This window comes from Podarcis vaucheri, assembly GCF_965113315.1.
Source record: "Podarcis vaucheri genome assembly, chromosome: 13".
NCBI lineage: Eukaryota > Metazoa > Chordata > Lepidosauria > Squamata > Lacertidae > Podarcis > Podarcis vaucheri.
In genome coordinates this window covers 23,834,968-23,860,714 of record NC_138751.1, presented here as the reverse complement: position 1 = coordinate 23,860,714, position 25,747 = coordinate 23,834,968, and the positions used below count along the sequence as shown (strand labels likewise).

The following is a 25,747-nucleotide window of genomic DNA, read 5'->3' as shown; positions in this document are numbered from 1 at the left end:
CTCAATTTCTCCTTAGGTATGGGGGTAGGAAGGATTCAGTGGAGCACTGTATACTGTGTTAGAGCAAAACCATAGTAGGAGGTACAATAGAGGAACCAAATGTCAGCACAACTCTATTCATACGAATTTGAGAAGGGATGCTTAGTTAAGATCCCTGAGATCCCTAGCATCGGCATTCCTGTGTGTGTGTGTGTGTGTGTGTGTGTGTGTGTATATATATATATATATATATATATATGAAGAATAAAGACACAGACTTATATTCTATCACCTTTTCTTATTATTAGTTGCTCCTTGTTGTTCAGCTGAGGCCTCAGCAGAATAATGTAGCATTTTGGGGAAAAGATGCAACCCAGTAATCCAGCACCGGAAGACAAGATGGAGAAGATCTCCACGGCCACCATGTATTTTCCTTTGGTGCTCAGGTAGGTTGGAATAAAGGATAACCACACACTGCAAAACACCAGCATGCTAAAAGTGATAAATTTGGCTTCATTGAAACTGTCTGGCAACTTCCTGGCAAGAAAAGCTACAATGAAGCTGACAGTGGCTAGGAAACCCATATAGCCCAGAACACAGTAAAGCATGGAAACAGAACCCTCATTACATTCTAGTAAGATTTCACCCTTCATTGAATGCATGTCTTTATCAGGAAATGGGGGAGATGTACTTAACCAAAGAGTACAAATTCCTGATTGAGTGAGGGAGCAGGTAAGGACAATAGAATTTGATAGTCCTTTCCCCACCCATTTCCTCATTCTAGATCCTGGTTTGGTTGCCATGAATGCCAGAACCACAGTGATAGTCTTTGCCAACACAGAGGAAAGGGCCACAGAGAAGACAATGCCAAAAGCTGTTTGTCGGAGAAGACAAGTCACCTTTCCAGGCTGTCCAATGAAGAGCAAAGCACAGAGGAAGCAAAGGAGAAGGGAGATGAGGAGGATGTAGGTGAGCATTCGGTTGTTGGCTTTGACTATGGGAGTGTCCTTGTACTTCATAAAAATTCCAAGTACTAAGCTTGTGATCAAACAGAAAGAAATCACCAATATAGTTAAGATGATCCCTAAATCTTCTTTGTAAGAGAGGTAGTTCACATCCTTTGGAATGCATTGACTTTGGTCCTTGTTGGGATACTGTTCTTTTGGACATTTGACACAGGCATCCATGTCTGAGGGGGGAAAGGGAAAAGCTGCTTAGATTTTGTTTGTTCAAACTTGTAAAATGGGGGGTGGGGAGAGAGAGCTGTAACTCAATGGTAGAGTATCTACTTTGTATGCAAAGGGACCCTGGAAAAGACTCCTGCTTGACATCCTGGAGAACCACTGCCAGTGAGCTTCCTGGTTTCATAGGCTCCAATCTGAAGTAATGTCATCCTATAACGTGAAAGTCGTTCCTTTTGTTTCCTTTCCTTTTATTTGCAGTTATTTGACCAACTCTAAGAGAGACGACTGGCATAATCACATAGAACAAGCAATAATTCATTATTATTAGCTTTTGTGCTTCTAAAAGTTTTTGTGGTTTGTGCTGTGCTCTTGTCTTTACTGTCACAGGTGAATGCTAGCCACGGCAGGTGCAGGAAGGGCCCCAAGAATGGACACTGAGGCTGGTATTGGGTTGAATTAGCCCACAACTTTTATTGATGACAGGAAAGAGTAGGTTTGGCTAAGGCTGTGCCAAAGATGGCGGGGCCCCTGGACCCACTATGGCCGTGTAATGCAGCAAAGGCTGCCCACCCAGGGCCCCAGGTGAGCATATATTCTGTCTTAGTCTTCATTTGTAATGTGGTTATTATAATAACCTATATTACACTGATATAGGAATACTATTCACATTTACCAGCATCCTCATCATCATTATGATTTGGAGCAGATTTGTCCTATTGACTATCTGATGCTGTTATGCACACTTTAATTTTTTTAGGTGGATTCTGTTTTGAAATGCCACTGTGAAACCACTTCATATATACTCAAGGAATAATCATTCTCAAAGAATTATGAACATTTCTTCATATCTTTACATTATGTCTCCTACCCTGCTCATGAGAGATCATCCCTTCTGGACACAGAGCACAATCATAGCAGCAAAATTTTTCTCCTTCTTTCTTTTTCCTGCTGTAGCCAGGATTGCAATTTTCATTGCACACAGACAAGGGCAGCACCTGCAAAGAATAATAAATTGGCAATAAAACGTTAGCCTCTTCAGTAATTCACCTCCATGTGATTAGAATAGCTTGGCAGGAGACTCCTACTCAATCATTCTGTAGCGTTCACTTCTTACTACTCTCCACATGCTGAGGGCTGAATGTCTGCATTGGGGAGCCTTCTCTACCTGTATTGGATCCCCACATGATTCAGAATCCTGATGTATACCTGTAGTCAGCTCCCAGGATGTAGATGTAGAGGGTGATGGAGGATCAATGTGGCCATGATTAATGGGTTGGGATGAAAGGGCTTATCTCAGACCTGAGATTCTACCGCTGCATGTAGTCATCATTTAACATACATTTAAAATACATTTAATCACACAATTTTTCCTAAAGAATCCTGGGGAGTTTGATTTGACCCTCACAGATTTACAATTCTCAGCACCCTTAGGTTGATCTCATAGATCTTTTGTCCCATATGCCAGCCTATGATGTGTCTTTAATGTTGTCCTCTAATCCCTTTCTCTGCTCAGTTGCAGTCCCTCAACATTTCCCTCACCAGTTCAGTACATTTTTTAAAAATCCTTTCTTATCCTGCCTGAGCCCTAACCATCAGGCTCAAGGTAAAATGAGTTAGATGTATAGTCACAGTTTGTACTAACACACTGTTGTTTTAGCATATTTGTTTGACAGAAACTGACCTCACTCTTTCAAAAAAAGAATGATTTCCATATATTCCCCCCCTTTTAGGCAAATTTATTATGATATTATGATATTATATTTTATATTATATTATATTATATTATATTATATTATATTATATTATATTATATTATATTATATTATATTATATTATATTATATTATATTATATTATATTATAACAATAATATAATATAATAATATGGATTTTTAGAAAGAAGGGAAGGAACTACATCTGCATATGCAGTCTCACCTGATTAAAGCTATGATGCCACACAATTTGTTCATCATGAATAGATAACTTTGTGCACTGGGGAGCCTGAGGTTCCAGTCTTCCAATTTTTACTCTAACCACTGAGCCATTAGGGAACATTAGCCAGTTTGTAATATCAAAACCTGAAACTAGTTCTCCATTGTCATCAAAGTGCACAATGTCTCCAGCACTGTTGTTAAAGGAAACCCTCTTTAGAAGTTGATGGACCTAGATAAAGGGATTATAAACAAAGCTACAAAAACACACACCATTGAAATCATTTCAAGGAGCTTCACAAAGGAAGCCCTATTCATTTTGGGGTTAATACATTTGGCAACTTAATGTTTCTATTTGAATTTACAAAAAAGAAAAGATAATGTTGAACAGTTTGGGTGGAGTTGTTTTATGTAGATTTACCGTAAAATCCTCTTTCATTTTGCAGGAAAAGCTGGACTTCTTTTTATAAGTGTTTATTTGCAATTACCTGCCATGGTTGCACATTCTGGAAAAAAAGCCTGTCTCTTTCTTCCAATCTTCTGTGTTTGGAATGGGATTTATATATAGCATGAAAAGTATGTGCCACAGCATAGACAGCATTGTAGACATTGTAGCTGTGGCCAGTCATCTTCATTTCAAACAGAATTCCAGAAAGGTTCTGTAGATTCTCCTCTCCAGTGCAGATTTTCTCCTTCTCTTCCCATTTAGACACGTTTAATGAACAGCTGAATGCCTGTTCCCAAAAGTCCTGAATAAAACCATCTCCTTTAAACCAGGAAGGTCTAACCATCTGAATGAACTTTTGGAATCCTTTGGGCTGATTTGAGTGAATTGTGAAGGAAATGGAACCATGAAAAGTTTGTATATCCCATATCTTTTGAATAGATAGTGATGCAAAATCCCACTGGGATGTAATAATCCACACTTTATTAATAGGAGGCATTGGCAAGAAGGGTGCTAGAAACAGCAATATTCTCAAAACTCGAAAGGATGGATATTCTCCATATATGAGCAATATATTGACATTTCTTTTGATGACAGTTACATAGCTTTCCCATTGCTTTATAAGCATAGCAATATACTCATCTACATAAGAGTATTTTGGTAGTCTTACAATGAAGGCATAACAGATACCATTCTGAGAAAGCATTGGCACTATGTTCTGTAAAAACTTGTCCCCTTTGTCATCATCCACAGCCACGAGCCCAATCCATGTCCATCTGAAATGCTGAAGTAACTTCACAACTCCTTTGTGCTGGTGAGCTTCATTTGGTACCATCTGGTACAGAAAAGGGAATAGTCTTTTGTCATCCTGTGTTGTTAAAAATGATCCATAAGTGAGCTGAAATAAATTTTTGTTTCAAATCATACAGTCATAATGTGTGGGGTTCTTTAATGCCACCCTGTGTGATGCAAGAACTATAGCCACTGTCTGAAGGCCTCCCTCTGCTAATTGATTCCATCAATTAGCTAATTTTACTATTAATAAATTTATCCCAGTATTCTATTTCAGTCCTTTGTGGTACTATGAATATTTGAAGAATGCTATAATGTTCTCCATTAGTCTAATTTTCTGCAGACTTCATATAGAATTTTTTTTTTGAAGTACTTATTTCTGAGAGCAATGCCAACCTTTCCTGCACAGCTTCCAGTTTGTTTACATTTTATAGTTCAGAACCAAGACCCGGAAACAGTAAGCCACACACCCCTAGAGAAAAGACTTGTGAGATACTGTGTGTAGTGGGGTAAAATCACAGCTGAAACAGCACCTGTTTTCTCCACCCTGCATTTGTCAGGGCAGATCCTTGAAATCCCACAGAGACCCCTTGAGACAGGCACAAATTCAAGGTACTTTCTATGAATTAGAAACTATGTTTCTGTTTACTGTACTTTAGTGCTGCTGGAGACTTTCTGCAGCTATATTGACACTGCCGACTCAAATTTAGCTTGAAATAAATTTTAACCTGGAGATCCCTTTCACATTTACTGCTGCCAAAGCAGGTACAATAAAAGGTAAAGGTAAAGGACCCCTGAACATTTAAGTCAAGTCAAAGGCGACTATGGGGTGCAGTGCTCATCTCGCTTTCAGGCTGAGGGAGCTGCCATTTGTCCACAAACAGTTTTCCGGGTCATGTGGCCAGCATGACTAAACTGCTACTGGTGCACGGAGGACTATGATGAGTGCCAGAGTGCATGGAAACACCATTTACCTTCTCGCTGCAGCAGTACCTATTTATCTACTTGCACTGGCGCGCTTTCAAACTGCTAGGTTGGCAGGAGCTGGGACAGACAATGGGGGACAATATTAATTTTTGGTCTGATATAGGAGGACTCTTATGAAGTTATTCAGTTAACTGTTATCCAAAAAGCATTGAATTCACCTGATTGTACTACCTTCTAGTATGCATTCAATTAACTTGCTAAGCAAAATATCACAGGGAATGTTTGGCTGAAATCAAGATGATGTGTAACAAATATGAAAGCTTTATGCCCCATGCACACAGCTGACCTGTGGAGTCTTGTGAATGGCTGAAATTATGGCCACATTGGTAGAAATTTCAGAGATGCATCCTCCAATAAGAGCTATCAGATTGCTCTTCTTGTGACAATTGAAGTTGGGGGCAAACCTATGTTGTGACGAAAGCAGGCTCAGAGTGGCCTTGTAGGTCATCTTTGTAGAGTAGTAACTATTGAGGATGTGAAATCCCAGGGAAATGTTTGATAAAATGTTGGGATTCTCATTGATCTCTTTGACAGCAAATGCTAAGGCCAGGATGTGCTGAAAGTTCTTAGGCACGGATCTGTAATAATAGTAATAATAATAATAATAATAATAATAATAATAATAATAATAAATTTATTTATTTATACCCTGCCCTCCCCGGGCTGTGCTCAGGGCGGCTAACACCAAATATAAAATAAGAGTTAGAGTAAAAAGAAAAACAACCATGAAACAACTATGACAATAACTAATGTATTGTACTCATCTACATGCTTTCAAGTATCAGCTTAAAACCATAAGGTATTATAGTTTGAAGAAATGTAACTTGGTGAAATTAAGAAAGTAAGACACTGTATCTGAAATAGCAAGAACTAAATTTTTGCAATATTTTGGAAGAGTAAAAGTGCTTTGGAAACTGCTCCCTGCGGCTATTGGAGTAATTTCCTTGGCACAGAAACAATATCATCAAGATAAACTAAAAAGTAGCACTTTAATAATGCACTTTAATATTTAAAACTATGAATAACAAATGGGGTCATGTTTGCAAATCCATTAGGAAGTCGCTTTTGATTGCATGTTTCCCCTCCAGAGCGTTTTAAGTTGTAGAAACAAAGTCTTTTTGTAAAATGGGAATAGGCTGGAAACAATTGGAGGAATGAAACATGGCGGCATTTCTAAAATATAATATGAAATCCAATATTGAAAGAGTCAGAAGATTGGAAGTGCAGGGAAGAGGGTATATATAGTGGCAAAGGATGAGAGGAAACAAAATGTGGAAAGAGCAGGAGTAACATAATATAACAAGAGCACACTCTACTATGTTGTTATTCTGCAGAAATCCTACAGAAATGTACACGATCTATTTATTTCTGTGAAGTGGCTGGTGGAAAGGCTTTTAGTGATTAATTAACAGGAACATAACACAGGGACATAATGCAGAAAGCAAAAGTAAACAGTAGTCCAAATGCTGTGGGGATACCACTTTTTCCCACAAAGTAAAAATAGTTACTTAATCACAAAGCTGCATAATGGTGAATGTCACATGAACTTATTACAGAAGAAGAAAGAAATGTTTCCTTACATAGGTTCATCAATCAATACATGTATAGGCTGTTCCTCGAAAGACAGGCTATTATAGTGAAAGTAGACTTGAGAAACAATCTCACCGATGACAAGGTCTCCTGGCTGGTGAAATTTATGAGGTATAGGGAGGGGATCATCAAGTGTACTGCAGTTAATAGAATGTATATTGCCTACAGTATGACACACCAGTATGAGCAGCAACACCACCACCTGTATAATCCCATTGACAAAGGATGCCCTCCAAATATAGATTTTCATGCTTCCACTTACAGCGTTATATATGGCTTTTATCTGTTTTGCTACATAGTCACTTGAATGGTGGATGATTTTGTTGTTGTTAGGGAATCTCTGCATTAGTATCTTGGTCATTGACATAATGGCTCCTTTTTTTGTCAGTTTCCCTGATCAGAACATTCACTGATTTATACTCTAAGCACGAATGAGAAGTATGAGCTTTTACTACTCTTTTTCTCTTTTCAAAATCTTTGTTTTTATCCATTCAGCCGCAGGCATCAATAGCTTTGTGGTACTATGCAAGAGTTACCTTCAGAATTCTCAAATTCTGTAAATCAAAACTGTTATAAAAAATAATTGATGATGGAGATACCTGATGAAGAGTGAACAAAACATTTGTCTAATAAGAGCATCAGGAGAAGGAATGAAGAACAGAGATACCCACAGTATAGATATTTTTGTTTAAAAAATAATGGTGGAGTCAGCTGGTGGAAACACGCTGAAACAACAATACGATAGAGCTCTGTCAATGCCTAGATCCAGTTCTGAACAACACAAGTCTCTAATATCTCTTTTCAGATGTTCATTGTTGATCTCTGGATATCTTTTGCATAAGACAATGCAAACCAATAATTTTGATAATGATAGGGAAGAAGATTGTTTTCCCAGTGTCCTGCTGGCTTCTGAAGTTACATCATGCATGAACAAAATGCTACAACTCCCTCCCTCAATAGTCTACATCCCCCCTCCGCCCTGTTTGCATGATGGTCAATAGTTGGTGGGACTCAGTTGACAGGACCAGGCTCCCTTGTGTCCAGAACTTGAATTTAGTTCACTCACAGTTCATTCACATTTCACATAACTTGAAGGATGGTTACATCTCTTTTAAGAGACTGCGCCTAATTACTGAATGTCCCTTTTATTGTTATTGCTATAATTTTTTGTTATTATTAAAATATTTGTGCAGTATTATTTATATGCATTACAAAATATTAGTATGGGAAACTTAAGTCTCAGGTCAAATGTAGCTTTCAGTTCCAGATGCTCTCCTCACACTTTAATGAATTTATCCAACCCTATGTACTTGTTCTTTATTTGTCCTTCTGTTACAATTGCACTTTTGAAATTGTTTGGACCTTCTCTGTTCTATTTTAGACATGTCTGCATTTATTGCAGGGGTGTGGGGCCTTCTTCAGCCAGATGGCCACACTCCCATCTGGGCAATATTTTGGGAGCCAGAGGCAAAAGAGAGCACAGCAATTAATGTAAATATTATTTTTGTACAACAGGCTGCTTTTTATATACATTCACACACCCCTCTTGACCCTCCATGAAGGTAAACAACAGGCATTATCAGGCTTCAGAGACACATTCAAGCCAGGCAAAAACAAAAAAGAAGGACGTGTGAGGAGTGTGGCCTTAGAAGCAAGACTTTTTACAGTCACCTCGGCATATCCTGAGGTTGGCAATTGCTGTCCTAGATCCTCTGACCTAGAACTGGGGACAGGGTGAGGGCATGGAATTGATTTTACAGCTCCAATGACACAGCATGGGGAATTAGATAAAAGTAATGGCTGATATTAAGATAGAATACATGTGCCGGTTTCTTCTGAGAGTGATAGGCTGCCCAGAGAGACTTGTTTCACTATGATAGTAACATCTTAGTAACATCGAGAGCCAGTATGGTGTAGTGGTTAAGAGCGGTAGTCTCGTTATCTGGGGAACCGGGTTCGCGTCTCCGCTCCTCCACATGCAGCTGCTGGGTGATCTTGGGTCACTCACACTTCTCTGAAGTCTCTTAGCCCCACTCACCTCATAGAGTGTTTGTTGTGGGGGAGGAAGGGAAAGGAGAATGTTAGCCGCTTTGAGACTCCTTAAAGGGAGTGAAAGGCGGGATATCAAATCCAAACTACTACTACTACTACTACTACTATTCTTCTTCTTCTTCTTCTTCTTCTTCTTCTTCTTCTTCTTCTTCTTCTTCTTCTTCATCTTCACTTCATTAACAGTTGTAGGGGAAGGAGAAGAGGTACAATATTCCTCTCCCATTTGGGAAAGATCTCCTCCATGCTACCCCATGCTGTTGTGGGCCCAGGCACAATGAAGCCAGTGGCAGAGGGGGTGCACATACAACACAAGATGAAATATGGCCACAACTTTATTGATTACAGATGTCAGAAGGTTTGATGTAGGCATTGGAGGTATATCCTGAAATCAGTGAGCCAAATTGCTGGTTGTTGGTTAGATGATGGGGTTCAGCAAGATTAATTGTTGCCCTTTGAATTGCACTGCATCTGGGTGACCTACCAAGATCACCATGAGGCAATACTAAGTCCTGTCAGCCCTTGAGCTGAGTATCTGCACATATAGCTAAAAAATCAAGTAGCAATCAGCTTGGGAGAAGGGGGCTTGTCTAGCAGAATGTAGGTGGGCAGACACACTGGGTGAAATGTGTGTGTCTCAGCTCTACTTGCAAGAATTCTCTGAGACATGTTTACTTGAACATACACCTATGCAAAATTTCTCAATATATCTCTGCCATATCAACATAGGAGCAGAATGAAGTGGGCATAATAAATTCAGTCTCACAGTTCTTCAACTAGGCCCAACACAATGATGTAGCATAAAGAGGGAATGGTGCAACCTGGAAAAACAGAATATGAGGATATAATAAAGATAACCTTTACCAAAAAATATAGGTGATAGAGATAGATAGCTGATAGACAGACAGGCACATAGAGGTGATTTATTGCTCAGATAAGCCTGGCGTCCAGCCCGCTCTCGCTGCGCAGCATTCCAAAGTCCACATTCCAATGCTCTGAGCAAAAGCAGAGTCCAGCAGCGGTCAGAGAAAGCTGCTGCCTTCTGTGGTTAAACAGAGTCTCACACAGAGCTTACTAATAACTAAAAGCAGCTTTATTACAACAGAAACTATTCATTGTCTAATACAGCGCACGACATCATGAAAAACGCGTCCGCTCTCTTCAAAACGAAAGTAGAGAGAACAAAGGGTTGAGACTCTCGGAAATGACGCAGAATCTCCCCCCACACCACAGTAGGCAGGACGTACACTCTGAGCTGTTTAACCCTGTAAGCTCAGGTTCTCCTGACAGATAGATGGTAGATACATAGATAGATAGATGATAGATAGATAGATAGATAGATAGATAGATAGATAGAGCTATAGATAGATATAGATGATAGATAGATTTGGAGCAGAATGAAGTCATAGATATATGCTTTCATTTTATTTTCCTTATTAATTGCTCCTTGTTGTTTAGCTCAGGTCTCAAAATAATGACATAACATTTAGGAGAAAAAATGCAACACAGTAACCCAGAACTGGAAGACAAGATGGAGAAGATTTCCACAGCTACCATGTATTTTCCTTTGGTGCTCAAGTACGTTGGAACAAAGGATAACCATACACTGCAAAACACCAACATGCTGAAAGTGATAAATTTGGTTTCATTGAAACTGTCAGGTAATTTCCTAGCCAGGAAAGCCACAATGAGGCTGACGATGGCCAGGAAACCCATATAGCCCAAGACACAATAAAACATGGTAGCTGAACCTTCATTACATTCTAGTATGATTTCTGCCTTTGCTGAGTGCATGTCTTTGTCTGGGAAAGGAGGGGAAGTACTTAACCAAAGAGTACATATGGCAACTTGAAGAAAGGAGCAGGAAAGGATGATAGAATTTGTCAATCTTTTCCCTATCCATTTTCTCATTTTTGAACCTGGCTTGGTTGCCATAAATGCCATAACCACGGTGATGGTTTTTGCCAAAATGCTGGAAAGAGCCACAGAAAATACGAAAGCAAACACTGTTTGTCTGAGAAGGCAGATCACATTTCCAGGCTTCCCAATAAAGAGTAAGGAGCTGAGGAAGCAAAGGAGGAGGGAGATGAGCAGGATGTAGGTGAGGGTCCGGTTGTTGGCTTTAACTATTGGGGTCTCTTTGTGCTTCATAAAAATTCCAAGAACTAAAACGGTGATCAAGGAAAAAGCAATAGTCAAGATTGCTAAGATGATCCCTAAATCTTCTTGGTAAGAGAGGAAACTTGGAACTTTAACAATGCATTTAGTTTGGCTCTTGTTTGGATGTTGGTCTTCTGGACATTTGATACAGGCATCCATATCTGAAAAAAGTGAAGAGTGTTGAAGAAGTTGACCAAATTCTTTCTGAAGCAGTCAGTTCTGAGAGCAAGAGACAGTTCTCCATTTGTGTTATTATAGTCATTTGAATCACTCTAGGAGAAGGGACTTCCATATTTCCACAGGATGGCAAGGTTGTCATAGGAGATAGTGGGATAAATCATCATTTTAAACACTCTTGCAGTACTTTGTAGTTTTAACAATATGCTTGCTAAAACTCCTATCTGTAGTTTTAACAAGCATATTTTTGTTGGTGGTATTCTGCCCCCATAAACAGTCTAGCCTCAACATTTTACAACACCTGTAGCATCTAATGAACTTCTGTTAGCCCCACATAGAGCACATTGGAATAGCTATTGAGGTTGCTAGTGCATAAATAATTCTGGTCATATTATTCCTATCCAAGAAAAATGATAATTAAAATATCAGCTGCAAATTTTCAAGCTACCAGAATTGGACCCAGGAGCACCCCTAAATGACAAACCTATTATTTCAGAGTAAGCCATCCAGAATACAGAATAGACCAATCTCCCATATATGGGAATCACCTACATACAGTGCTTTGTTCTTCCCAGGCTTCAATCTCACTTTATGGACTGTCATCACTTTGCCAAGGAAATAGTTCAGATCATATACAGCTTATCCTGAATTAGACTTTATGGAGAAATACAGCTGTGTGTCATTAGCATATTGATGACACTTTGCCCAAACTCCTAATAACCAGTCCTAGCAGCTTCATGGGCCTCAACACTGGGGACAAGGACACCATAGAACAAGGACCATGCTGTTATCGGGACATAAATCTTTAGGTAGCTTAGAGATACTCCTCCAATTGCCCCACCACACCTTCTTCACCATATTCCCAAGATGATAATATTCATGTCCAGAAAGTAGTCATTATAGGGTCTAAGGTGGGCTTCGACAGAAATGGATGCACCACCATAAGGTTAAGGTCAATTGGAACAATTCCATCACACAGAGACATGTTCACCCCACCTGAGATCCATCTAGTCAGCCCTCTGTATAATTGTCCTTCATTAGCTAGGAAAGACACATACCAAGTGAGCAAGCTGCTCATCACATCACTGCAAGGGTTCACATCATCAGGCCACATACACTGAAATACTCATCCAATATATGATCCTATGGGTTGCGACAACAATGTATTTTTTAATGTATTATTACATTTATATACTCCCTTTCAAGCTATAAAATTTGTATTGCAAATTTTAAAAGTATTCAGGGCATATGCATTCTCCAAATATAACCATTATGTTGTGTTATGAAAATGTTTTGGTATCACTATACATTGTGCTTCTTACCCTTCTTGACAGAGATCATCCCTTCTGGACACTGAACACAATCATAGCAACAAAATTTCTCTCCCTCTTTCTTTTTCCTGCTATAGCCAGGGCAACAGTTGTCATTGCACACAGAAACAGGCAGCACCTAAGGGGAATCATAGATGGAAGATGAGCAATAAGAGATTAGCTTTCCTCATTCATCAGTCAACTACCATCTGATCTGAATCATGTGACAGGGGAATGAGGACAAAGCATTTGGCACAGCTTTGTATCACTCTTCCCATTGCTTGGGAGATAAATGTGTGCAGTGAGGAGCCATCTGTATGAATGTCTACCTGCATCAGCCATGACTGCTCTGTGCATGTTCCAGAATTCAACATGAATGGAGAAGGCTGTCCACTACAGCAAATTAATCTCCTGGTGTTTTCTAGGAACTACAGTATAAACTCAAGTATTTGCTGGTAAATTTCACCTGATTAAAACTTGGATGCCATTCAATTTGATCATCATGAATGGTTAATTCCTTGCCAGAAGGAGCCTGAGGTTCCAGTCTTCCAACTTTTACTCTAACAACAGATCCATTGGAGAACATCAACCAGTTTGTAACATCAAAACCTGCAACTATTTCTCGATTACTGTCAAAGCGCACAATGTCTCCAGCACTGTTATTAAATAAGATGCTCTTAAGAAAATGATGGATCTATGTTAAAAGAAGAACAAAAGATGGAGTTAATTTTGAAATTATTTCAGTGAGCTTCACAAAGGTATGTCATATTTGAACAGTAGATGTAATGATTTGCTCCCTCTGTCTGCCATGTCCATCTATTTGATTCCAGGGATGGCCATTGGTTTTAAAACACTAGAGTCTTACCTCTAACCAAAAAGAAATCTGCATGCATTTTAATGTAACTGATTTATGCAAACTTACACTTCCTTCTCCCTCTGGTTCCAAAGCTAGGCTACTTTTTAAACAAAAGTATTGATGTGTAATTACCTGCCACAGTTGCATGTTCCGAAGTGTCCATCTCTCTCCCAATCTTCTGTTTTTGGAGTTCAATTTGTATATGGCCTGCAAAGCATGTGCCACAGCATAGACAGCATTGTAGACACTGTAGCTGTGGCCAGTCATGTGCATTTCAAACAGAATGCCAGGAAGGCTCTCCAGTGTCTCCTCTCCAGTACAGGTTTTCTTCTCCTCTTCCTCCTGCTCCTTAGAGGCTTTGAATGAACAAGTAAATGCCTGTTCCCAGAAGTCCTTTATAAAACCATCTTTTTTGGCCCAGAAAGGTTTTAACATCTGAATGAACTTTTGGAATCCTAATAGCTTATTTGCATGAACTGTAAAGGATATGGAACCATGGAAAGTCTGTATTTCCCAATTCTTCTGAACAGACAGTGATGCAAAATCCCAGTGGGATGTAATAATCCATACTTTACCCAGAGGTGGATATTCCATTAAGGGTGCTACAAGTAGCATTAATCTCAAAACCTGAAAGGATGGAGGCTCTCCATAAATAAAAAATACTCTGGGGTTTTGCTCAAAGACAATTGCATAATTTACTGAATGCTGTAAACCATAGTCCACCATCTCATCCACATAATTCCATTTTGGTATTCTTACTATGAATGCATAACAGATGCCATTCTGGGAAAGCATTGGCACAATTGCCTGTAAAAATCTGTCTCCTTTGTCATCATCCACAGCCACGAGCCCAATCCATGTCCATCCAAAATGCTGAAGTAACCGTGCAACTCCTATATGCTGGTAGGTTTCGTCTGGGACCATCTGGTACAAAAATGGAAATAGAGGTTTTGTACCATGTTGTGGCAAAAATGATCCATAGGTGAGCTGAAATCAAATGCATAAGCATTTTTTTAAAGGATGACAAGATCATTCTTAATTATTGAATCACAGAGGTGCAGGAGTTATTTGGGTCATGTGAGAAGGACCACACTCTCTCCACTTAGCCTATTCTGGTGCACACTAAATCTACAAAGTTCTTTCAAATTTCCCTTAAATGGGTTATTATCCATTTTAGATTCATTACCCTTCTCTGAACCCATTTCCTGAAATAAAGATTCTGTACCAGAGAGGTGAAATCTCCATATCCCCATGCACACAGCTTACTTGTGGAGTCTTTCGGGTTGCTGAAATGATGGCAATATTGGCAGAGATTTCAGAGATGCATCCTCCAATGAGAGCTATCAGATTGTTCTGATTGTCACAAATGAAGTTGGGGACAAACCTATGCTGTGTGGAGTGAAGGTTCAGGGTAGCTTTATAAGTCATTCTTGCAGTGTAGTAACTATTGAGGATGTGGAATCCTAGAGATATATTTGATAAGATGTTGGGATTCTCATTGATCTCTTTGACAGCAAATGCTAAGGCCAGTATATGCTGGTAGTTCTTTGGCACAGATCTGCAATAAGAGTAACAGCTGTTTAATAAAATTACAGCTTTTTTTTGTATTCTTCGTCCTTGCTCATCTGCAGGCAGCCAAGCCACTTTTGTGACACTAGAAAGTAAATAAAGAACAGCATTCATTAATAATAATGGTCTGCACATATTAAAAATTGGGTGAGAGATAAATAATATTGCCTTACATGGGTTCGTTAATCAAGATATGTGTGGGCTGTTCCCTGAAACTGAGATGGTTATAGAGGAAGACAACTTGAGAAACAATGACACCAATGATAAGGTTTCCTGGCTGGTAAAATTCATGAGGAATAGGGACAGGATCATCCAATATGCTGCAATTAATAGAATGTGTCTTACATACAGAATGACACAGCAGTGCAAGCAGCAACACGATCACTACCATGATCCTGGTGAGAAAATTTTGCCTCCAAACATAGATTCCCATGCTTCCAAATGCAGCATTGGATGTGACTGTTAGTAGTTTTGCTACATCCTTGAATGCTGAATGATATTGTTGCTAAACAGGTTTACCACATGTCTAATTAGGGAATCAGTGCTCCGAGATCCTGGTTGTATGTTTAGAAATATCATCTTATCTGTCTGTGTTTCCAAACACTGCATTTCTTGTATATCCTCATTTCATTGTGTAAAGAGGAGTGTTTAAAATCAACATACAGATATCTTTATGTATCATGAGTAAAGAAACCAAAACTGTAACTTTAACCCTCAATCTGTATTTCAAAGGAATGGAATGTACATGTTATTATTTCCAAAGCACAGCCTATGCCTAGATCAAATTTAGAGTAACACAAGGGTTTTATAGTTCTCTTCAAATGCTGACTATTGATCTTGCTTACAGGCTCTGGAATCTCCAGTGGGCCAGAGGATAGAAAGCAGTAATTTTCTGAGTGATAGGAATGATTATTATTTCACCAATGTGCTGTTGGTCTTTGAGGTTGCATCATTCTTGAATAGGAAGTTATTTTTTTCCCCTAAATTTTGCAGCTATACTTCTTTGAGAGATTATACGTAGCACATAGCTGAGTAAGCGCAGGACTACAATTCAGTTCCCTCGTGATTCCTATTTCACATAATGTGAATGGACTCTCCTTTCTTGGAGGTTTTTATGCAGAGGTTGGATGGCCATCTGCCATGGATGCTTTAGCTGAGATTCCTGCATTGCAGGGGGTTGGACTGGATGACCCTTGGGTCCCTTCCAACACTATGATTCTATGATTGTATGAATGCTCCAGTTTAAAATCACAGCCTGAGGAATTTTATCATGTTTATGGCTCCATGTTCTTTAACAGATCCCTTTCCAATTTTGTTTGTCCTACTTATTGTTAATATTATGACAATTATTAATTTCCTGAAGTAAAATATATTTGGCTATACAGAACTATCACAATTTGATTTTCTTGACTGGGCAGGGTGACCTGAAGGTGTGGATTGTTAAATTGATCTCCTTTTCGTGATCTTAGGGGTAACAGCAACCTTCCCTCTTTGCAAGTTTGGTGGAGAGGTACCCAAAGTGGTGTGCAATTTCAACATTAAAACAGGCACATTATATAAGCTGAAGATTGACAGAGTCCTTGCATGCCAACTGGGAGCTGATGATATAGGTGCTTCTTGCTTCTGCCTTGCCTCATGGCACACAGTTCTTTAGCAGTCCCAGGGAAGTTGGGGTGGGACCTGTGTCAAAAGTTATGAAAAGTAAGGTGGTATGCTAGGGGGTTTATGGTGATAGGGCAGGAGATAAGCTAGCCACTCTTTGTTTCCAATTGTTATAAATGGTCTGCGTGAATTTATTGAGGAGTTTTAACTTCAATCTAAATTTATGCTTCAATAATGGAAAAGCAGAAAATGGAACACCCTCATTTCTTTTAGATGCTGACCTTTAAAGCCCTAAACGGCCTCGGTCCAGTATACCTGAAGGAGCGTCTCCACCCCCATCATTCTGCCCGGACGCTGAGGTCCAGCGCCGAGGGCCTTCTGGCGGTTCCCTCATTGCGAGAAGCAAAGCTACAGGGAACCAGGCAGAGGGCCTTCTCGGTAGTGGCGCCCGCCCTGTGGAATGCCCTTCCAGCAGATGTAAAAGCGATAAACCACTACCTGACATTCAGAAGACATCTTAAGGCAGCCCTGTTCAGGGAAGTTTTTAACGTGTGATATTTTACTGTATTTTTGGTTTTTATGGAAGCCGCCCAGAGTGGCTGGGGAGGCCCAGCCAGATGGGCGGGGTATAAATAATAAATTATTATTATTATTATTATTATTATTATTATTATTATTATTATTATTATTATTATTATTATTCCCATCCATCTGGAAAATTAGGAATAGTATGATGGAAGTGATTTGACAGATAATATGTTACTAAATTGGATAGGCCCCAGTCATCTTCTTCAGGAAAATACAAATTTGGCTTGTTTTACGGGGTTTCTTTTTCTGAGCAAATCTAAAAGTTTTGTACAGCAATAGATTTTGCAATAGATTTTCTGACATCCAAAGTGGAATTGTTTGAAATAGATAGCTTAATCATTTTGGTGACGTTAATCTATCTATGATAGAAAAACTCTCTTTTTTTCTGGCACTGAATGTCATTGAGTATCATCTGCCAAACTTGGCTGTATTTATCCTTTCTAGTAATTTGGATGTCAGGCTTGGGTCTCTCCCACACACACAAAATGACTCCGGCAGTTAATTATTTCAGATTTATTTGTCAATTAAGAAGCCTCAGTTGGAGCTCAGTTAATTTCAGTCCTCCTCTGATGAAACAGTTGCTGGAATTGAGGTTTGCCCCCTTTTCCCCCAACAGGAAAAACGCCACCATCTCTTCCTGTTAGTTTCGTGCTTCTCATTTAATCTCGTGAGTCTACGAGACTGGGGAGATTGCACTCCCACTATTTCTGTCAGTATCACTATCTGAGCTTTGTAGCTGCATTTCTGCTCTCTGTGCTTCTTTGTGTACAAAGGTCAAATTCCTGTGACTGATTCTCCCCACTCTCACCTCCAAGTAGAGTTAACCTAGTAGTATCTTTTCTGTGAGGGATCAAGGGGCTAAAACACAAGTTCTACAACCTTTGTAGGAAAAAGAAACTTGTTCACTATGATAGCAATGTCTCTATGAACAATTATGGGGGACGGAACACAGGTAGTGTTCCTCTCTCATTTGGGAAAGATCTCTCAACTGCTACCCAGGGGCAGCCCACCTATGAAGTGGGGTGAAACAGCCATCTCAGGTAGCAGAAGCCCATGAGGCAGTGCCCCTGTGGATGCCCAAACTCCATCATTGTCGCCACCACTGGCAGAGAAGCAGAGCCAGTATTGGCACCAATTTCCGATGAGATCTCATGAGATTTTACCAAAATCTTGCAAGATCACACGGGGAGTGAGATATCTCATGACATGTTGGTGAGATCTTATGAGATCTTACAGGTTGGTCTCTATGATTCTATGATTCTATGATTCTAGGAAATAGGGGCCATTGCTGGCCAAGAAGGTGACAGAGCAGGTCGAATGGCAGAACCAGCAGCACTTCCCATTTTACCTCAAGTAGTGAAACGGAATGCACCACCCATGATGCTAAATAACTGCACACTAGGCACCAAAGCTAGATATTTCTCCTCAGAAATCAGTAGCAGTCACCTGGAGGGGGGCGGCGGACTGGACTAGTAGAATAAAGATGGACAGGCACTTTGGGTGACATGGGTCTGTCTCAGCTCTACTTGCAAGAATTCTCTGAGGGATGCTTGCTTAAACAAGCGCCTATGCAGTACTTGCCAACTCCAATGAAAATATATACAGGAGTAGAAAGAAGAAGTGGACATAATAACATTCATGACAATGTTATCCATATAACTTGTTTTCTCTAGATCTATTATGCTATTCATTCTCTCAGTTATTCAGCTACACAACGATGTAGCATTTAGAGGAAAGGATGCAACCCAAATGGCCAGAATGTGATGATATAATGCAAATGACTTATACAGCAAAGTAAATATATGTATATTCAGGAGCAAAATGTAGTTGTGGACATAAGTTTTCATTTTATTTTCCTTATTAATTGCTCCCTGTTATTCAGTTCAGGCCTCAGTGCAATGATGTAGCATTTAGGGAAAAAGATGCAGCCCAGTAACCCAGCACTGGATGATAAGATGGAGAAGATTTCCACAGCCACCATGTATTTTCCTGTGGTGCTCAAGTACGTTGGAACAAAGGATAACCATACACTGCAAAACACCAACATGCTGAAAGTGATAAATTTGGTTTCATTGAAACTGTCAGGTAATTTCCTAGCCAGGAAAGCCACAATGAGGCTGACGATGGCCAGGAAACCCATATAGCCCAAGACACAATAAAACATGGTAGCTGAACCTTCATTACATTCTAGTATGATTTCTGCCTTTGCTGAGTGCATGTCTTTGTCTGGGAAAGGAGGGGAAGTACTTAACCAAAGAGTACATATGGCAACTTGAAGAAAGGAGCAGGAAAGGATGATAGAATTTGTCAATCTTTTCCCTATCCATTTTCTCATTTTTGAACCTGGCTTGGTTGCCATAAATGCCATAACCACGGTGATGGTTTTTGCCAAAATGCTGGAAAGAGCCACAGAAAATACGAAAGCAAACACTGTTTGTCTGAGAAGGCAGATCACATTTCCAGGCTTCCCAATAAAGAGTAAGGAGCTGAGGAAGCAAAGGAGGAGGGAGATGAGCAGGATGTAGGTGAGGGTCCGGTTGTTGGCTTTAACTATTGGGGTCTCTTTGTGCTTCATAAAAATTCCAAGAACTAAAACGGTGATCAAGGAAAAAGCAATAGTCAAGATGGCTAAGATGATCCCTAAATCTAATTTGTATGACAGATAGGTTAGAACCTTGTGAATGCATCGAGTTTTGTCCTTGTTTGGGTATTGGTCTTCTGGGCATTTCACACAGGCATCCATATCTGAAAAATGAAAAAGAATGGTTCAAATATTTCTATAGGTTGACATACATAATTATAGAAATTACAAATTCCAATAATCCATTTAGTGTAAAGCTTGCTGTTGATGGCTTTTTCTTCCTCTTTTTAAAAAGTGAGTCAGAAATTCTTGTTGATGTACTCCAAATAATCAAGAGATCAACTAGTAAAGTACAATCAATAGAGTAAACCACAGTAGTGGTTTTTTGAGGTGAAGCAGCCAGAACTCTACACAGTATTTCAAATACAGTCACACCAAATATTTGTATGATAACACTTTGGTATCTGCAGTTTATTATGAAACCCTTTCCCTGTATATTCTGGAAAAGTGTAACATCTATCTGAAGCATAATAGCTGAACAAAAGCAACTGAAGTTTAAAAGTAGCTCTGCTTGTTTAGAAGCCTGTAACATCCATTAGAATTAGTATAATTATTCCTAGGGTAACTTTTTCCTAATAGAACATTGCCTCCTGATAAATCTTTTGTTTTATCAGCTTTGTTATGTTAAATAAATCTTTCTTATTTGTTCAACTCCAAGAATCTAAGATTTTCCTCATACAAAATCCAAACGATAACCTGTGGTGGTTAAAAATATAAGAGTCATATGGAGTCAGGGTTTGCCACAATCGGTGGAAGTGGTGAGATTACGCTTCATTTGTTATGATTCAGGTATATGTTACAGGTTTCTAGACTAGATGGAAAATGCTCAGCTTATTTGGAATTATTTTACTCCAGTTCCTTAAGTTAAAGTAGTTGCATGTTACAGCTTAATAATTTGGTTCTTAAACAAGCTCCATACACAACTTCCTTCACAGCTAAATACTTTGGTTCTTAAACAAAGTGGTATTTTCTGTCAGTTACCCAACCTTTTAACAATCACACTCCTCAGTTACTCCAAATAGTATCACAGATCCAGGGGATCACCACACCCCCTCTTAACTGGTTTGGGAGTCTTTTTCTAGACGATCTTTCCAATCCCAACTTGGATGGCTTTAAAAGTGAATTGGAGAAATTGATGAAGATTAGGAGTATCAGTGATTACTACAGTTGGAGACAGTGTGCTTCTGAATACCAGCTGCTGGAAATGACTGGAATGAGGAGTGCTCTTGTGCTAGGGCCGTACGTCTCAAATCAAATACGGTAAATTTACAAAAGATGAATGATATCACATTACATAATTGTCTCTTACCCTTCTGGCCAGATATCATTCCTTCTGGGCATGGAGCACAGTCATAACAGCAAAATTTCTCTCCCTCCTTCTTTTTCCTGCTATAGCCAGGATAGCAGTTGTCATTGCACATGGAAAGGGGCAGCACCTGAACATAATAGCATAAAACTGGGATTAGTGCTCTTCATTCATTCAGCTCTTTGATGAGACTTACGTTGGTAGAACCAGTTGGCCCAACTTCCCCTTCCATGCTTTTGCCATTAATTACTCTCCACATCAGGCTCAATGTCTCATGAGAAGCCTTCCTTTCTGAATATTTACTCATGTCCACCCTGTTGGCTCAGTGTGTGGTTTAGAACCCTACAATGTGTAAACTGAAACACAGCCAAAACTTGCCCTTCTCCACATTTTGTGAAGTTCTCCAACCAAATAATGTGCACCAAAATGCATAACTGTTAAAGTAATATAGAGTACAGAAAATGTACATAAATGTGTATATTAGTGGAAATAGCATACAAATATGCATACAAAATGTTTATACTACAAGAAATATATAGTAAAATGTATATATGAAATATTGTTAGCCTGCATAATCTAGCAGCTAAAAAGCAAAGAACAATGACAAAGTGACCCAAACTTCACTTTCTGGTATGTCTCACCTGATTAAAGCTTGGATGCCACACAATCTGGTCATCATTAATGGTTAACTCTTTGCCTGGAGGAGCCTGAGGGTCCAATTTTCCCATTTTTACTCTTACCACAGAACCATTGGGAAACATCACCCAGTTTGTGACATCAAAACCTGTAACCAATTCTCCATTTTCATCAAAGCACACATTGTCTCCAGCACTATTATTGAATATGATGCGCCTTAGAAAATGATGGACCTAGATTGAAAGAGGAAATGAATAGAGACAACATAGTCCTAAAATTATTTCAGCGAGCTTCCCAAAAACCTTATAGTTGTCATCACTGCAAGCTGATCTATGTAGGCGCCCAATCCGAGAGCAATTATATCAACAAGAAATGGACACAAAGCAAGCTAGTGTAAATTAAGCTGGTGTAAAGTTATACCAGCTTAATTTACACTAGTAGTAGCACTGCTGCTGCTACCTAAGCATGGTAGAGGGAAAGCAAGCCTTTCAAACTGCGTTTTATGCTGAATTCCCAAGTCATGTGACAGAGCTGAGTCATCTTAGGATCCTGCCTATGTCCCCACTTTCTCCTTCTACCCCGGTCCTGTCCTCAGCATGCCCCACCTTTGGACTTAAATAGGCTTCTAAGTCAGCTGAGCCCCCATGAACAAGTTGTGATGGTGTATCTTTAGCTGAGCTGCAGCTGAGGACTTAACACTGGCTTAGCCTGATTGAAATCAGTTGACCTTGCTGGCAATATGCCACATGCTAAGCTGCTTATCCTAGTGGAGATTGCCCACCTAGTCTGTATTTTATGATGTGACTGACAGTGTTTTTCCAAAGAAAAAGAATTCCACAAACTCCATTTTAATGAAGTTGAATTGTGCATTTATAGTTATTTTTAAGTCTCTGTCTCAAACACAAGTCTGCTTTATGGTTTTTCATATACTTTAAAAGTATTGATTTGTTATTACCTGCCATGATTGCACGTTTGGAAATGTCAGTTTGCCCCTTTCTTCCAATCCTCTGTATTTGGAGTTGGATTTGTATATGGCCTGCAAAGCATGTGCCACAGCATAGACAGCATTGTAGACATTGTAGCTGTGGCCAATCATGTCCATTTCAAACAGAACTCCAGGAAGGCTCTCCAGCTTCTCTTTGCCAGTGCAGGTTTCATTTTCATTTCCCTCCTCTGATTCATCCAACATTTTAAATAAACAGTTGAATACCTGTTTCCAGAACTCCTGGATAAAACCATCTCCTTTGGCCCAAAAAGGGCTCAGCATCTGAATGAACCTTTGGAATCCTAATGGCTGATTTGAGTGAACTGTGAGGGATATGGAACCATGAAATGTTTGTATCTCCCAATTCTTCTGTATAGACAGTGATGCAAAGTCCCAGTGGGATGTAATAATCCATACTTTCCCCAGAGGTGGAAATCCTAGTATGGGTGCTACTAATAGCAACATTCTCAAAACCTGAAAGCATGGAGGTTCTCCATAAATAAAGAACACAGTTGGGTTTTCTTCAAAGACCATTGCATAGGTTCCTAAATGCTGTAAAGCAAAGTCTATCATCTCATCCACATAATTCCATTTTGGTATTCTTACTATGTAGGCATAACAGATGCCGTTCTGAGAAAGCATTGGCACCATTGTCTGTAAAAACCTGTCCCCTTTGTCATCATCCACAGCCCAAAGCCCAACCCATGTCCATCCAAAATGCTGAAGTAATCGCACAATCCCTGTGTGCTGGTGGGCTTCATTTGGGACCATCTGATACAAAAATGGGAATAGCTTTTTGACACCTTTTAGTGGTAGAAATGACCCATAGGTCAGCTGAAATAAAATGCATGAGTATTGTTCAGATGGATTATAAGAGTTAGACATCATAGTTACATAATAGAAAGCGGTCCTGTAGTCCATCACATTCAACATCCTGTGAAAATTCAGATAATGCATAAGGACAAATAAAAGACAACCAATTACACCCTAAGCTACCCCCAACCTCTCTCACCACCAAGGAAATACAACAAGTGAATAGTAAGAGAACCCAGACAAGTAAAGCTGACACCCTCCTCCCACTACTAAGTAGAAGAATAGAAGCATAACCACCCGACCCCACCCCACTCTTTCCCCTTTTTCTTCCTAATTGTTTAAATCAATTCATGAACCAAGAACTTATACATTGACCGCTAATAATGAACCATATGTTGTAGATACCTTTCCACATTTATTATGCTATTTTTGTGATATACAAATGACATGATAAAACTTGGTATACTTATTTGTATAACATTATTCTTGTTTATAAAACCCAAAAAGGAAAAAAAAGAAAACAACAAAAGCAAATGCATAAGGACTTGAGAAGCTTGGATCATGAGCCAAACTGAGCCACTTGTCTCATGGTAGCAGATTAGGAAGGGTGCTGCCATAAACACGCTCCACTCTGTTGGAGAAAGGCCTTCCAAATTGCTTCATAGTTCCAGTTGGAACATAATTCCACTTCCACTCCCTGTTTCAGAACCCATACAAGAAATGTCTGAGTTGTGTGTTTGGGGACCTTGCAAACAAATGCAACTAGGAGGCTCCTGTATGGTTCTTGACCATCTTTAAGGCTTTGAGACTCAATGAAGGTGGATTTTCTCCACCTCTTTGTTTCAGCCATTGATAAACATTTTGAGGAGCAATAGCTTCAAAACAAAGCCCTGAAGCATCCCACTTAAAATACCCCCAAACTTTGATGAGAAGCTGTTGAGTTCAGTTTTCCTACAAGCTCCACATCCACCTGATTATATAATCGTCTAGCCCACATTTCTCTCATTCAGTAATTAAACTATCATGGTGAACACTGTCAGAGAGCTTGCTGAAACCAAGATGGCGTACCACAGTTGTGAAACCTCCATACTCTCATGCATACAGCTTACCTGTATGACAACTGGATTGAGGCGGGTCAGGACTGCTGATCCTTTTAGATTTGTCAGCAGCCTTTGACATGGTCGATCATGTTCTTCTTGACCACTGCCTCGCAGACGTGGGGATACAGGGCATAGCCCGTAACTGGTTGTGCTCTTTTATCTCTGGTCGGGGACAGAGGGTGGCACTAGGGAGGGAAATGTCGCCACACCACTCCTTGATGTGTGGAGTGCCGCAGGGTGCAATTCTCTCCCCGATGCTTTTTAGCATCTTTACGCGCCCCCTTGCCCAGATTATCCGGAGCTTTGGGCTGGGCTGTCACCAATATGCTGATGACACTCAGCTCTATCTGCTGATGGATGGCCACACCGACTCGGCCCCGAACACACTGACCAGATGCTTGGAAGCTGTGGCTGGATGGTTTCGTGGGAGCCGATTGAAACTAAATCCTTCGAAGACAGAGGTCCTATGGCTAGGTCAGGATGGCATGGGGATAAGGGACCAACTCCCTTCTCTTGCGGGGGCCCAATTAGTGCCATTGCCTTCCGTTAAGAGTTTGGGTGTAATCCTTGATGCCTCCCTTCCCATGGAGGCGCAAGTTACAGCAACAGCCAAGGCGACATTTTTCCACCTTCGCCGCATCAAGCAGTTGGTCCCTTATCTTTCCTGCCCCGACCTGGCCACAGTGATCCATGCGACGGTCATCTCCAGGCTTAACTACTGTAATTTGCTCTACGCGGGGCTGCCCTTGAAGCTGTCCCAGAAACTCCAGCGGGTACAGAATGCTGCAGCGAGGCTCCTCATGGGGTCTCTGCCATGGGAGCATATTCACCCAGTGCTTTTCAAGCTGCACTGGCTCCCGGTGGAGTACAGGATCAGATTTAAGGTGCTGCTTTTGACCTTTAAAGCCTTCACGGCCTAGGACCCTCATACCTACGGGACCGCCGCTCCTGGTATGCCCCACGGAGAGCCTCAAGGTCCATAAATAACAACACCCTAGTGGTCCCAGGCCCTAAGGAAGTTAGATTGGCTTCAACCAGAGCCAGGGCC

General features: G+C 40.1%; 1 protein-coding gene across 1 annotated transcript in view; it reads right to left on the bottom strand.

The window, feature by feature from the left end:
• Window positions 1-257: 257 nt before the first annotated feature.
• Window positions 258-25,747, bottom strand: part of LOC309517454 (vomeronasal type-2 receptor 26-like) — a gene marked incomplete at both ends in the record, with an annotated part of 127,364 nt that continues 101,874 nt past the window's right edge. Inside the window, 4 exons of the mRNA XM_082196687.1 lie at window positions 258-1,168; window positions 2,032-2,158; window positions 3,098-3,325; window positions 3,582-4,436. Of these exons, the coding sequence (XP_082052813.1) occupies window positions 258-1,168; window positions 2,032-2,158; window positions 3,098-3,325; window positions 3,582-4,436 (2,121 nt within the window). The remainder of the gene's footprint in view (window positions 1,169-2,031; window positions 2,159-3,097; window positions 3,326-3,581; window positions 4,437-25,747) is intronic.